This window comes from Ovis aries, chromosome 15 (assembly GCF_016772045.2).
Source record: "Ovis aries strain OAR_USU_Benz2616 breed Rambouillet chromosome 15, ARS-UI_Ramb_v3.0, whole genome shotgun sequence".
NCBI lineage: Eukaryota > Metazoa > Chordata > Mammalia > Artiodactyla > Bovidae > Ovis > Ovis aries.
Window position 1 is genome coordinate 64,754,904 of NC_056068.1, and position 14,438 is coordinate 64,769,341.

A 14,438-nucleotide genomic window follows, 5' to 3' on the forward strand; every position below is an offset into this window, starting at 1 on the left:
ACCCCTTCAGGGACCAGATTGGATTCGGTTTTTTCTTCCTCTGCTATGCAGTGGGAGTCAGGCGTGGGGCTTGAAAGGAAAGTTGTGTAAGTTATAGAGAAGAATGAAGTAGCGGGTTCTTGGCATATCTCAATCAAGTGTGAATAAATAGGTGATTCCAATTCAGATGCTATGAAAATATGTCCTAGAGATTTCTGGAGATTCAAAGCAGGGTGTTGTGCTTGAATGCAGAACCTGAGAACCAGAGGGGACACTAGAAATTGTCAAGTCCCTGGTATTTTCCTCTGCTTGTGCCTTATCTGATGGTGCCCATCCCCTTTCCCTCCTTCCCTATGAACAGCAAACTGCAAGCACTGGCATTGAAAAGATGGCACTGGCTTTGCTATATGCATTAGTTGGGAATGATGATCTATTAAAAGGCTGCCTCCAGCCACCGGTCCCAACACACGTAGCTCAGAAAGGCTGCAGGCAGGAATCAGAGCCATAGGACATGTGTTCCGTGGGTCAGAAGCCAACCCTGGTTTTATTAAAGTATGTACAGGTGACTGGGAAGGAAAAGGACCACTCTGCAATACAGCCAATGCCACAGCCAGGCTTGCTGTCTGGGGCCGGCCTGCCGGTGGCTCTTTGGAAATCAGTCTGGTTGGAGCCTTGGAAGAGACCTGATGAATCCGGTCTCGACCTTCTCTCGACCGGAGCTAACCCATGGCATCTGGTTCATCCCCAAGAGGTGGGCGGGGAAGGCCACTGGGTTGGTAGAATGGGGTGAATTTCTTTGCCACTCACATAGTCTCTTTGGAAGAAACTGAGTTCTTATAAGCAGCGTGGGAATCTTCCAGAGGACCCCAGCAGTCAGGGAGGCAATGGCCTACCAGAAAGTAAGCTCGACTCGCCCTCCACTGATTTTGAAATCAGAAGCCCAGGGGCACAGCGAAATTCACAGGCAGAATCCCACTCTGGGTCTGTACCGCCCCGGCTGACACACACGGACGGCTGCACAGAAACACTCCTCCCTGGGCCTGTGGCTCACTTCATGTTTCTCTCGATCCAGTCTTTAAAAGGCAGCACTTTGGTGAAGGCCGTGGAGAGGCTGTGGCTGCACGTCTTGTCATAGCTCCAGCTGACCAGCCCCACCAGGTGCCAGCGGGGCTCCGGGGATGCCCGGCCTGGGAAGGACACAGCCGCGATGCCCCCCGTCTCAGCTGTGCAGATGTCGGAAGGGGCTGCAGGGTCCCGGCTGGCACAGAACATGCTGTCCGTGACGCTCACCGGGATCCCCTGCGCCTCGTGCTGCTCCTCACACAGCAGCGAGTCCGCCACCCTCACCACCCCTGAGCGCAGCGTGTCGTCCTTGTAGCCGGGGCTGCTGGCATCCGCCAGGACGTTCCAGCCGGCCACAGTGATGCTGGACTCCTGGAAGGAGGTGCTGAGATCCCGAGGGGCCGCCAGGCAGATGGGCTGGATGCGGGTGCTGATGCGAGCCTTGTCCAGGAGCTTCAGGATGGCAATGTCCGTATCCAGCAGGATGGGGTCGTAGTTGGGATGGAGGATGATTGCAGAAATCTATGAAGGTAAAGAATGGACAGCAATGGTGAGCGGCCGACTCCACGGTGACGGCAACAGGCAAGCCCTGGGGCTAAATTATCAGGAGAAAATATCTGAGAGTCAGCTGCAATTATTTGGACACACTGCACTCAGTGGATCATAGAAAGCAATTGCTCTGTTTCTAGGGTTGCAAACTGAAATGGCTACCAGGGCTGGCAGGTGGTTTTTAAATAAGTGGAGTGGACAAGCGAGGCTTCGAAGGACCAGAGTGCCACACCCCAGGCAAAGAGGCACACCATTTTTTGCTCAGCTGACCACTGCCGTGCAGAGATGCTCATTTTGCCAGAGAATAGACTCCAGACCTCTGGCTGAAACCTCCTGGTTTTTAAATGTTGGCTGCTGCTGCTGCTGCTGCTAAGTCACTTCAGTCGTGTCCGACTCTGTGCGACCCCAGAGATGGCAGCCAACCAGGCTCCCTCATCTCTGGGATTCTCCAGGCAAGAATACTGAAGTGGGTGGCCATTTCCTTTTCCGATGCATGAAAGTGAAAAGTGAAAGTGAAGTTGCTCAGTCATGTCCAAGTCCTAGTGACCCCATGGACTGCAGCCTACCAGGCTCCTCCGTCCATGGGATTTTCCAGGCAAGAAGACTGGAGTGGGTTGCCATTGCCTTCTCCGAATGTTGGCAACTAACTGATTAAAAAAAAATATACATTAGCACTATCAAAACACAAACCTCTACAGGCTACCAGCTGGCAACCTCTGGTCCACTGTAAACATTTCATTTACCGTCAAGCCAGTAAGATAGAGCTTCACCTAGGATGGTCCACAAGACTTTTCCAGCAAGCTTCCCCTGATTATCCCCATTCTTGCTCATCACCCTCTTTGATGGGGCCCCCTGGAGCTTACATCTGTGATACGCTACAACATTTTTATAGACTTGTTCTATATCTGAGCTCATTTGCCCAGGGATTCTATTGTGCTGGATTAGTCACAATATACTGGTCTGTCTCTTCCCCTAGCCTGTGGACTCTTCAGGGCAAAAATCATGCCTTGTTCAGTTCTGTGTATTCCCAGTGAATGGCATGCTGTGGGAACCCAACAATGGATGGATGGATGGACAGGTGGATGAGCTAGACTGCATGAGAGGGTGGATGGTACAGAAGGAGGGAGATAGGTAGGGAAAGAAAATAATATTAGAAATTTATTAGGAGCCTCTATGTCCTCACAGTCTACCTAGCACCGTGTCCTAAACATAATAGGTGGTTGGTTACCTTTCAATGACCCCAATGATAGAAGATATTTTTTATTATCTTATTTAAAAATTTTGGGGGGGGCGAGGGAAGACTCCGTAGTCTTTCTAGATGCCCCTTTCTAGTGTCTGCCAATCACGAAAGGTTAGGCATCTAGGTGGCACAGTTGGTAGAGAATCTGCTTGCCAGTGCAGGAGATGCAAAAGACATGGGTTCAACCTCTAGGTCAGGAAGATCCCCTGCAGGAGGGCATGGCAACCCACTCCAGTCTGCTTGCCTGGAGAATTCCATGGACAGAGGTGGACTACAGTCCACAGGGTCGCAAAGAGTCTGACGGTACTGAGCAACTGAGCGTGCATGTGCCTAATATTTCCAGGCTCTGGGCTGGATGCCAAGGTAACATACTGACAGAATGACTGCGCTCCCGGTGCTGGGGGCTGCCGAGAAAGAAACCAGACTTCCAGGCTGCAGCCCTCTCTCACCCGCAAGCTCTGGATGCTCTTCTCATCCCGGTCATCATCCCTGTAGAATTTCCCCAGGACGACTTTGAGGTCTGCCGTCTTGATCACGGTGACCCTCCCCAGGTCGGTGACACAGTGGGCAGCCACCACCACCGTGCGCTCGTTGACCAGGGCACCACTGCAGACCAGAAACCAGGCATCCTTGTGCAGACCGCCCCCGTGCACCCCGCCGGCCCTCCTGTAGATGGCAGCCTGCCACGGCCAGCGCGTGCCCTGGGTCTTCGGAGCAGAGACGTTCTCGGTTTTCCCACAAACTACGGAGAAAGCACCAGCTCAGTGAGATAAACTCAGACCTCCCCATCCAGAGGAGAATGTGTCAATCAACCAACAGAGCATATATCTGGAAAGGTGGGCCCGACAGGGGTCAAGACCACAGAGCATCTAACCTGTTTTTTTTTTTTTTTTCCTTTAAATACTAATCAACCACCTTAACATGCTTGACTATAAAGTCGAGGGTTATAATTGGGAGTCTTACCATCCCAGGCACTTACTGGGTAAGTTGCCTAATCTCTTAGAGCCTCAGTCTTCCTGCCTGCAAAATGGATACAGTAATCACAACTGTCTCCTAGGTTCTTGCAGAGAGTGGATGAGATGATGTATATACATTGACTCAAAATATCATGACTGTTGCTATAAAGATGACCACCTCGAACTAAGCCATACTCTTCTCTAACAAAAAGGATGGGGGTAGTAGCTTAGTATGTGCAAAAGCCCATTCAAGACATTTCCATGTATTATCTCAGTAATCATTATTATAACCTGTAAGTAACTGATACCTCATTACTTACTAACAATAATGTAATTAATACCATTGGGTGATGAGGATGAAAACTGGGGCTCGTGTAACCAATATGGCATAAATAGAGGTTCTCTGGCGCCTTCAATCCCTTCTCCATTTGGTGCTTAATGACTGCTCTGTCCCTTTTCTCCAAGCAAATATGACAAAATCATCCACAAGAAAGTATGCCCCCTCTTCCTCAAAAATTCATCTAGGATTTAATCATCTCTTCTGGGTAATAAGTTTAAGCCAAAGGAAGGAAACTCTAACTGTGGAATTTCAGACTTCACCAAGCTGAGGGAAAGTATCAGAGGACTATTCTTTTGGACAAGGATTTTTTCCCCCAAAAGTCATCAAGAGGGTCAGGGGCTTTTCATAGGCAGCCATGAGAGATGTAAGCTGTTTCAGTGCACTTGACTCACTAGGGATGCAGGACGGGGCACGGCCACTCCACTTCCCGGTCCTTAGACATGTCCTCCGGCTGCTGCCCAGGCGGCGGTAGAAGGGTGAGATGCATTCGTACTGGAGCTGGGTGTGCAGATGCTGGTACCCAGGTGGCAGGTCTCCAAAGGGAAGGACTGGCTTCTTGGTAGGGGCGTCCTGCAGTTTCTGTTTGCTGAAGGCTGATGAGTATAGCTGGTGTAATGGCGTTTCCCTGCATCACGGCAGAGGGGCCCGGAGAGAGAGGAGGGCAGGAGACAGTCATTACAGCCCTTTTAGTATCTGTGCCAAGCTGCACAAAGATGTTCAGTTATGAAGGAAGAAAACAACAGCTATGTCATCCTGTGTGTGTGGGTGACTCGCTCTCCCTTTCTCCCCTTACCTCTCTCTGTCTCTGTCTCTCCCTCACACACACACACACATCTCTTCTGCCACTGAGCAGATTTTCTTGCACACTTCAACCTCCTCTTTATTCCTCCATTTCCATTTCTGGCATGCCTCCAGCTCCCCAGGGTTTTAACCAAAGAGCATAATATCTGACATAATAGCTGCTATCCAAAGGTACGCTATACACACACACACACACACACAAATTAACTGTGAAATTAAACAAGAAAAGAAGTTAATTTCAAGGAAAGAAATCCAAGTGACTGCTCTGCTGTAACCATTATCATAATGGAGCAATATAAGGAATTGACTCAAACTAAACTGTGTTGATACAGTAGCTTGATTTAGCAATTAACGGATGTAATTAGTCCACCTCAGAGAACAGAACCTTCTCTCAGAGCGCACTGATTGGGAGAAATAAGAAGCGTTGTGTGCCGATGTGAAAAGGCCTTTTAAATGCGCCCTGACGTTGAAGCCCCAGAGGCCACTCTGGGGTTCTTGGGAGAGAGGTATGCACACTACACAGCTTCTGCTCATTTTATATCAGTGCATAATGACAATTAACTGACAAGTGAGATTTCCTTTTGGAATCAATGTTTTCATTCCTGTTAAATGCATGGAGAAAGGAAGTCCAGAGAGGTAGGTGGGGATGCTGAAGGGTACACAGGAAGCTTAGACAGGACCCCAGACAGCACTGGGCGGTCACAAGTCTCACCCTGGTGAGAATACCATTGTAAGAAATGTTTCACGTGTCTGTACAATGCTTTGCTCAGAGCAAATATTCCACCTACATTGATTCCATTCTACAGAGCTTTAGCTCATATTTAGAACCAGGTCTGTAGCTCAGGGGGCTTCTGTACTTGCAAACAAGCTCAGGTTTTGGCCACTGAAGCTTTGCATTGCCTTTGGGGGTTCCTGAATGAGCCTGTCTGCTGAAGACCATCATATCCTTGCTCCAGCAGTGAATCTTCCAGGAAGATATCTGCCTTGCATTTAATCTTTTAACAGTTCCTAGAGACAAACGTTAGTGTGATTGCCCGTATTTTTGAAAAGAGGAAACTAAAGGCTCTGCAAATTTAGGAATTTGCCTAAGAAGAGCCAGCACTAAAGAGAGATGACAGAAACAGCACTTGAACCCGTCCGTCCCATCCAGTCATTCACTCATTCACTATTCTGGGGGTGTCCACTATGCGGCAGGCACTATTCTAGGTACTAGAAGTTCAGCATGAACTAAACAGGAAACGTTCTTGCACGTGTAACTTTCACAATTTTTTTGGTGGGTTGTGAGGAGACTGAAATTGAACAAATAGACAAACAAATGTCAGTAGGACAATAGGTGAAGATGGATGCCAGGTGAAAATTGGAGATCTCTGTAAAGGTCAGAAAATACTGGGTAAAGAAGTCAGCTCAGCAGTCAGGGTGGAGGTAAGGGTGCTATGTTTTTAAAAGGACTGTCATGGAGGATCTCTCTGCCAGGTAAAAACTGAGTAGGGAACTGAAGGAAGCCAGGCATTAAGCCTCATTGAAATCCGGTGGAAGCAACTTCCCTAGCTTGCCACCAGGGGTCCCCACCTCTCTCTTTCCAGGAGAAAGACTAGGTGGGCGTCCCGCCCCCCGACCCCGCCCAACCCCGTCCCCCCCACCCCACCCACACACCGAGGCTTCACATCGTTCATCAGGGGCTAGTCCACCAGCCTGCCTTATCTGATTGATCACTACCAAGGACATCTTCCTAAGCCACGACTGACTGTGTTTGGTAGGAATGCCATCTCCCTAAAAGCTGCATGATAAATACACAGTCATTTTAGAAGGACTCAAGTATTAAAATCCAGCTCCTGAAAGGCCATCTTAAAGTCTGGCTTCCAACCAGCCACTGACTTTCCCACGATCCAGTGAAACCTGTACATCTTCCAACAGTTGCTACCTCTTGGCTAAAGGCAGCTAGCTAATAAGCCTCCATCTAACAAGCCCTTTTCTTTCCTGGCAAGTCAACACGGAGTGTCCCTAAGAAACCTCAGACTGTCTTTGGCCAAACACAAGTAGGGAAAGGGGGTGGAGAAAGGAATGGTCATTTGACTTTAAAGCAGAGCTCAGGTGTTTCAACCTCACCTTGACTGAACCTGCACTGGAAGAACTTTCCGTCTCACCAGGTCTGAGATCTTTGGTTCTCGGCAGGCTAGAAAGAAAAAGATAAAGCTGCATAATCCTTTCCCATACTAACTGTTCCCACCATGAATTCAGATTCATACCTGACCACCCTCTCTGGACACCAGTGCACATTCCCCAGGCTCTCAGAAGTGAGACGTGTCAGCCAAGCATGAACAGCTCGCTTAGCAAAAGAGCATGCTGAGACTTCCCTGGTGGTCCAGTGGTTAAGAATCCACCTGCCAGTGAAGGAGAGCTGGGTCCGATCCCTCGTCCAGGAAGATCCCACATGCTGCAGGGCAACTAAGCCTGTGAGCCACAAATACTGAGCCCATGCTCTACCGTGTATACTCTGTAACAAGCGAAGCCACCCCAATGAGAAGCCCGTGAGTGCAACTAAGACCCAGAATGGCCCAAAGTAAATAAATGAATTTTTAAAAAACAGAGCATGCTGAGTTTCATTTATTAACAAAATGGCAGCCCCCTTTGAAGAACCCAAGTAGAATAAACACGTCTGCAGAGCTGCTCCACCCAGGTGATATGAAGATGTGAAAGGATTAGTCACTCAGTTGTGTCTGACTCTTTGTGACCCCACAGACTGGAGCCCATCAGGCTCTTCTGTCCATGGACTTCTCCAGGCAAGAATACTGGAGTGGGTTGCCATGCCCTCCTCCAGGGGATCTTCCCAACCCAGGGATCAAACCCGTGTCTCCTGCCTTGCAGGGCAGATTCTTTCCTGTCTGAGTCACCAGGGATGCCCAGTGATATGAAGCAATAGTAGTTAATAGAATTATCCGTTCACAGTATTAGCAAACTAGATCAATACGGAATAAAAGCCGATGGCAAGGTTCTAAAATGTAGCCCAAGATAGGAAAGCACAAGGTTCTCATTTAAAACTGAACAGCAGTGTCAACCAACAATAAGTCTTGAGTAACTGATTCCTCCAGGTCCTTTCTCTGCAATTAAGGCTTCTAATGATCCTTTGAGGGCAACTCAAAGCCTGGTTTAATTTTGTTGAAGTCTCTTTCTTCACAAGTGAAAAGGAATCCTTCCCATCTCACTTTCCCAATCAAGCAGCCAACATTTGTCTAATTAGCAACCTAGGGAACTCTAGTTGTATTAATTTGTAAGAGAAGAGTTAACAAAAAATCTCCAAGGACATAGATAACACCATGTCCATACCTAATGAAATCAAGAATCATAGTCTGTGTTGGTGGGGATGAAGGTCGCTCCTGGCTAAAGTCTAAAGTCTTCCTTTCACAGACTTGTTCTTTCATTCCTTTTCCCATGATTCAGGTTGTTGACAAACACTCAGAAGGCAAAGTGGAGGATTGAAGCAATTATCTGGATAATCTAGGCCAAGGATATGCTTTTCTTCAGGAAACAACTAGATAGTTGTGTGTGTGTATGTGTGTGTGTGTGTGTGTGTGTGTGTGTTACTTGCTCAGTCCTGCTACTGAAAAGAGAGCTACTGTCAACTTGGAGCAACAAGCGAATCAATTTAACAAGAAACTACGGGGCTTCCCTGTTGGTTCGGTGGTAAGGAGCCGCCTGCCAATGCAGGAGACACAGATCATCCTTGATGCTGGAAGATCCACATAGCATGGAGCAACCAAGCCTGTGTGCGCAACGACTGACCTCAGAAACCTGTGCTCTAGAGCCTGGAAACCTCCCCTACTGAGCCTACCCACCCTAGAGCCCGTCCTCCACAAGAAGCCGCTGCAACAAAGAGCAGCTTCCACTCTCCACAACTAGAGAAAAGCTCGCAGAGCAACGAAGACCAGCACAGCCAAAAACAAACAAAAAGTAGACAGAGAAATAAAATTGCACATATATCTCTCTCAAATATACATGATATATATATAAAAAAACTACACATGCCTACGGTCATGGAGTCAGGTCCAGACTTCCTTATGCAAATTCCCATTTGTTCTGGTCTCAAACTACCTTTTAAAATTTACCTCTCAGATTCCCCGGTTGACTCATTTTTTTACTTACCATGTTTCTTTCACTTCTGCCTATACCACTTTTTGTCTTCCAACTGGAATATTGTCCCAACTCCTCTTTATCTCAGTAAATCCTTCCCTATTTCCCAAAGGGGCTCCAGTCCTCCCTGCTACAGGAGAATTGGAGCTCATATTTCTCAGAATACACACCACTCATTTGCTCTATAACTCTCCTTTGAATGCTCAAGGGTTTATTGTCTTTTAAAGATGCTTTTAAACATTGTAACATTTCAAACCTCCCTCCACACAGGCTGACAAGGATGATGCGTCCATTGTATCTTTATTTCTTGCATTGACTTAATGTTGCACAGAGGGAGATAAATGTAGCCATATAAATACATATTAATTGTTTCAGTTCTATCCTTGGGGTTACACATAAAAAACTCAGCCTTGTCATCTCTCTAAACTTCTCTGATAAGTACATCACTCTTCTTGATCACATCAAGACATTGTGATGAGGATAAACTGGTCCTTTGGCGATCCAAAAAAGAAGCACATGTTTTATGGATGGTTATCAATATAAGAATAATGTATAGTTTCAGTGAGACCTTAAAAGAGAAAGGCAATTTTTTTCCCAGGGCTTCAAAAACAGGTATGGGAGCTACCAAAATGTTCAGCAACTCCACGTATCTATACAGACTTCAGAAATATTTGCCAGTCACCTTTTATGCAGATTGGCTGTTTCCCTGACCACTCTCCATTCTGCTGGCAAGTTCTCATCTCATTACCGCTGAGAACATAGGAGCTGTTACAAAAGAAGGTCAGGACGGTGCCGATTTTTGCATAGCGCCCGTGGATAAGCCCAGGGCCTCCTGTAATTTTCTTGTACCCATTGACTGGGCCCCCGGGGTCTGAGCAGTTTCTTTCTTCAACAACTGAAAGTGAAAAGAAAAGAAAAGGAGAGTTATTAAGAGTCTGAAGCATTTCATTGTAGCATTGAATCTTTTCACATCTCATTGAATTAAAAATGCAGTGATATGCAGCCTGCTAACAATGGTACTCAAAGGAATTACCAAGAGAAAACGCATAACAGAAAAATGCACGCATTAGACATATCTTGTTGTTTTAATAATTTATTCTTAAATTGAGAACTGTTTCACACCATATATATAAAAATATATAAATTTGACACCACATCACGCTCTCATGTAATCACATTCACTTGCTTCCTAAATTGTGAAATCTGGACAGGTCTGGACAAAATAAACATTTTGCCTAGATTTTATCCTCAGTATGCAAGGATTGTTGGTTTTCAGCACTGTAATATCTCCTTCATTCCCTGAAGCTTGGGCAATTAAACCAGACTATTCAGTTTCCTATTTCTGTTGTTCCCAGAAAGTAGAATAGATTAGAAATGAGAGCACATTTATGAATTTAGATTTTCTATTTCATCTGCCAGAACACTGGGTGTGTTAAAAGTTGTAATTAAAAAACACTAGAGCCAATATAAATTCAGAGATACAACAAAGTCCCTTAATCTCCAAATAGAACTTTTCATCTAAACATGTAACAATACTCATTATAGGAGATCTCTATTCTCTCATTCACGCTGCACAGCTACTTTCAGTAAAATTGGCATCAACAAAACTATCCTGAGCACCGAACAGGATATTAGATATATCCTGGAAATACTCGATCAGCTAGACGATATATTTTTCTCAAATGGATTATGGTACAATACTGAATATTACTTGCCTAAGGATACAGAGTAACTCCCCTTAGAATTCAACCTTTAATTACTGAGTTTAGATACCAATCACTCTATCAGGCTCCCTCGCCTCTTTTTAATCATTTTTCTAAGATATGGGCTCATCCCTATACACAGGGGCTTCCCAGGTGGCTCAGTGGTAAAGAATCTGCCTGCCAATACAGGAGACACAAGTTTGATCTCTCATCCAGGAAGATGCCCTGGAGCAGGAAATGGCTACCCACTCCAGCATTCTTGCCTGAAAAATCCCATGGACAGAGGTGCCTGGCGAGTAGCAGAGTCAGACACAACTGAGCACATTATGAAACAGTCTCCACACAACTCAGTTATGCATCGGACATTCTTTTCTTCCCTTAAGGGTCCCAGTTACCTTTCAAACAACTTGCTTGCTTGCCTCCAGGCAAGAAATGAAGATCCATTCATATAACACTTCCACAATATTTCAGAACTAAAAATTAATACATTGTTCCCATGTGCAATTTGGCAAAGTTGCTAAACTGGTCAAGCTCCTGGTTTGTCTACTCTAAGACTGCTCACAGCTCACATGACAGCTGATCTCAATGACACTGTGTGCTTTGGACTATGCATTCTGGGTGATCTCCCTGGTGGTTGATGCCAAAGCCCCATTTTAAATGTCAAAAAGGGATCTCACTGAGTGAGTTGTTTAAAAATACCAAAATGGCATAGAGAAGGCACTGCACTTTTTGAAGCTTCAAGAGGACTCAGAAAAATCCCAGTGCTTATACTTCTAGGAATCCCTGGATGATGTGGAATGAAGAGGCAGAAAGAGCCTTCCATATTGCTTCATTGACGGATCACCTTCTTCGAACCCAGGTCTCCTGCATTGCGGGCAGACGCTTTAACCTCTGAGCCACCAGGGAAGCCTTCTTATAGTACAGACTCAGTCAAAGCTGAATATGTAGCCCGGAAACAACTGGAAGAGCCCACAGACTTCAATCATCCCCAAAACATATGTCATACCTGCAAGTTTCAGAGGATGGAATTCACCGTCAACATAAAAATCAGACAGTGTCTCATAAAAATCTGCGTTACTAGCTTCTGACAAAATTTAGCTCTGGAAACCCTGGGTCTATATTCTCACAGGGCGGGGAGGAGCTCTCTACTTAGACAGGATCACATTCTTGCCTTGGTCACAGTCCCCACTCACCAGCTGTCTGGTGCTGGCAGAGACTTCAATCTGTGACCAGTTAGACTATCAAAGGGCTATGATTTGTGTAATTCAAGTGTAGTTCCTCATTCATTTTGAACTTTGCTTGTTAGAGATCACAGCCAAGAAAGGCTGAGTGATACTTAAGACCTGTCCTGGAATACGGAAAGAAAATGAACTAGCCTCTAGCCATGTCAGCCTCAGTTAGAATACAAGAAATCACTTTTACTGTAAGCCTAATCATTGGATTTTTCTCCACTTAGAAGTAAGTACCTTCACGGTCCATTAGGCTTCCACTTCATGATCTCTTACCTGTGAGATGGGTCCTATTTCTATTACATTTCATGTGGGTTTAACTGGCAGGAACCTTGGAGAGTTCTCAAGCCCTTCCAGGTAATAAAGCCTCATGACAATCCAGGTTCTTCATGTCATTGAAAAGGGTTTAAAGGGAGATTTAAAGGGCAACAGACTCAGGATACCTAAACACGTCTGCCCAAGGTGGAGGAATTCTGCCACATTTCTGTAATTCTGAAACGCATATTCCTTCCTAACACGACATGTCTGAAATCAAGACACATGCCTACTTCTCTTGTAGGTCTACTCTTTCATTTGGTTTCAAGTTATGCTCATGAAATATGACCAGGGTTGAGCAGGATGATGCTTCCAAGGGAAGGTTCAGTGAAAGGTGAGACCATGTGGCTGAAATTCAAGAGAAACGTAGACGTTAGAAATAGATTAATTAAGGATTCAGATAATGGAGTTGTCTGACACGACTTAAAAAGTAAATAGACTGAAAATGTTCAGGGAAATAAAATATAAAACTGAGGACTTTGGAAGAAAACTTTCACCTTAAAAAGTAACCCAAGGAGAAATCTAGAACAGAAAAGTTCTAATGACATAAAGTAAAAAATTCAGTGGGTGAGTTTAATAGCAAATCAGATGCAACTGAAGGGCACTGGCAAACTGAAAGATGGCTTCAAAGAAAAGACTCAGTATGAAGCCTAAGAAACAAAAAGATGAAAAATGTACAGGAAAATGTAAAGATATAGTAAGAAAGTTAATAAATACATTAACTGGCATCCCAGAAGAAAAGAGAGAGAATGGAGGAAAACCAAGATGTAAAGAGATAACAACTGAAATTTTTCTGATGAAAGACACTGACCTACAGATTTACAAGGTCCCAAGCCAGATAAGTATGAAGAAAATCACACACAGACATAGTGTATAAAGCTGTTCAAAATCAAAACCAAAGAAAGAAAATTTAAGCAGCCAAAGGAAAAAAAAGGACTGGAAAAGCATACTTTAAAATAATTACAGTCGTTACCTCTGGTTTGTAACATTGAGAATGTTTCTTGCTTCTTTCTACTATTTTTTTCAAGTTTTATAATCGGAAAATGTTAGCCATAAAATTGTGTATTTTATAATTTTGCTGTTGTCCTATAGCTATTATCTTTTAAAGTGTCAGGAAATGGTTTGGGTATCCCCCGCTAAGCCTATAAATCTAGCATTAAGTCTTCATGCCTTTTTTGTGTGCACTCCCAGACCCTCTCTGCCCCCTGCAAATCTCTTTACCATCCTGCATAACCATAGTGTAATCCAACGTTCCATGAACTCAGATTTAAATGTTTTGTCACTAGATTCTGGTGGAAAAAGAGTGGCCTCCAGGATCAGATAGCTATAGGCTCAAATACACAGGTATTCAACAAATGTCTGTTTGTGGGCAGAAAGAATAAAGGTTAAAATGTACTCATTCTTCCAGTTAATAAACTAGGGTCTGGGAAAATTAGTCTTTTCAGGTCTTGTTTTCCTTATCTATGAAGCAAGATAATAACACTTTTCTGGTTGGTCTGGTTTTGAGTAGCAATTTAAACTACACATAGTCTCTACTTCCTGTGTTTGTCTTTACAAAGCATCCAACTGCCTTTAAAAATCAATTCCCCAAATGCATACACCTTAAAGAAAAATCCATAAAGGAATCTAATTATTGGACCTTTTCAAGTACAAAGCAATACTTTTTGGTCTCTTGGTAATGCAATGGGTTTCCAGATCTGGGTCCAGTGTGTTGATTCAGACTTCCGGGTACCAAGCATGGTCTCTGTACATTCATCTATTTTAATCTTGTGTAATGAAGCCTTAAAATTATATTCTTACATCAAACATCTACTGAGCATTATTCTCTCTTCCCTCATTTATTTCCTGTGCTTTTCAAAGCTATACCTTCTCCTCTGATGCTTTTGAAGAGAATTCTAAGACTTCCTCATCTATCCTTTTCTCTCCTGGTTTAGACCTCTACCTGTTGGGTTCATAGACCATCTGCATCTCATCAGAGCATCTCCCTAAGGTTAGATTTCAAAGCTATCTCTCTTTTCTCCCTGTGGGTTCTCTGTTTAGAAACCTCTGTATCTTCCCACTGAACAGACTCATGATTCTTTCCTATTTGATGTTTCACGAGCTTTTGATTTCATTTCTTCTCAGTGGGGTGGATGT

The 14,438-nt window shown here is 44.7% G+C and overlaps 1 protein-coding gene across 3 annotated transcripts in view; it reads right to left on the reverse strand.

Annotated features, from left to right (window-relative positions):
* Positions 1 to 491: 491 nt before the first annotated feature.
* Positions 492 to 14,438, reverse strand: part of PAMR1 (peptidase domain containing associated with muscle regeneration 1) — a 193,211-nt gene continuing 179,264 nt past the window's right edge. For all 3 annotated transcript variants that reach the window (XM_012096235.5, XM_004016406.5, XM_042233357.2), the window contains 5 exons: positions 9,738 to 9,950; positions 7,034 to 7,100; positions 4,519 to 4,751; positions 3,280 to 3,572; positions 492 to 1,563 (listed from right to left, as the gene is read on the reverse strand). In XM_012096235.5, coding sequence (XP_011951625.1) covers positions 1,027 to 1,563; positions 3,280 to 3,572; positions 4,519 to 4,751; positions 7,034 to 7,100; positions 9,738 to 9,950 — 1,343 coding nt within the window. In that variant the 3' untranslated portion in view covers positions 492 to 1,026. The remainder of the gene's footprint in view (positions 1,564 to 3,279; positions 3,573 to 4,518; positions 4,752 to 7,033; positions 7,101 to 9,737; positions 9,951 to 14,438) is intronic.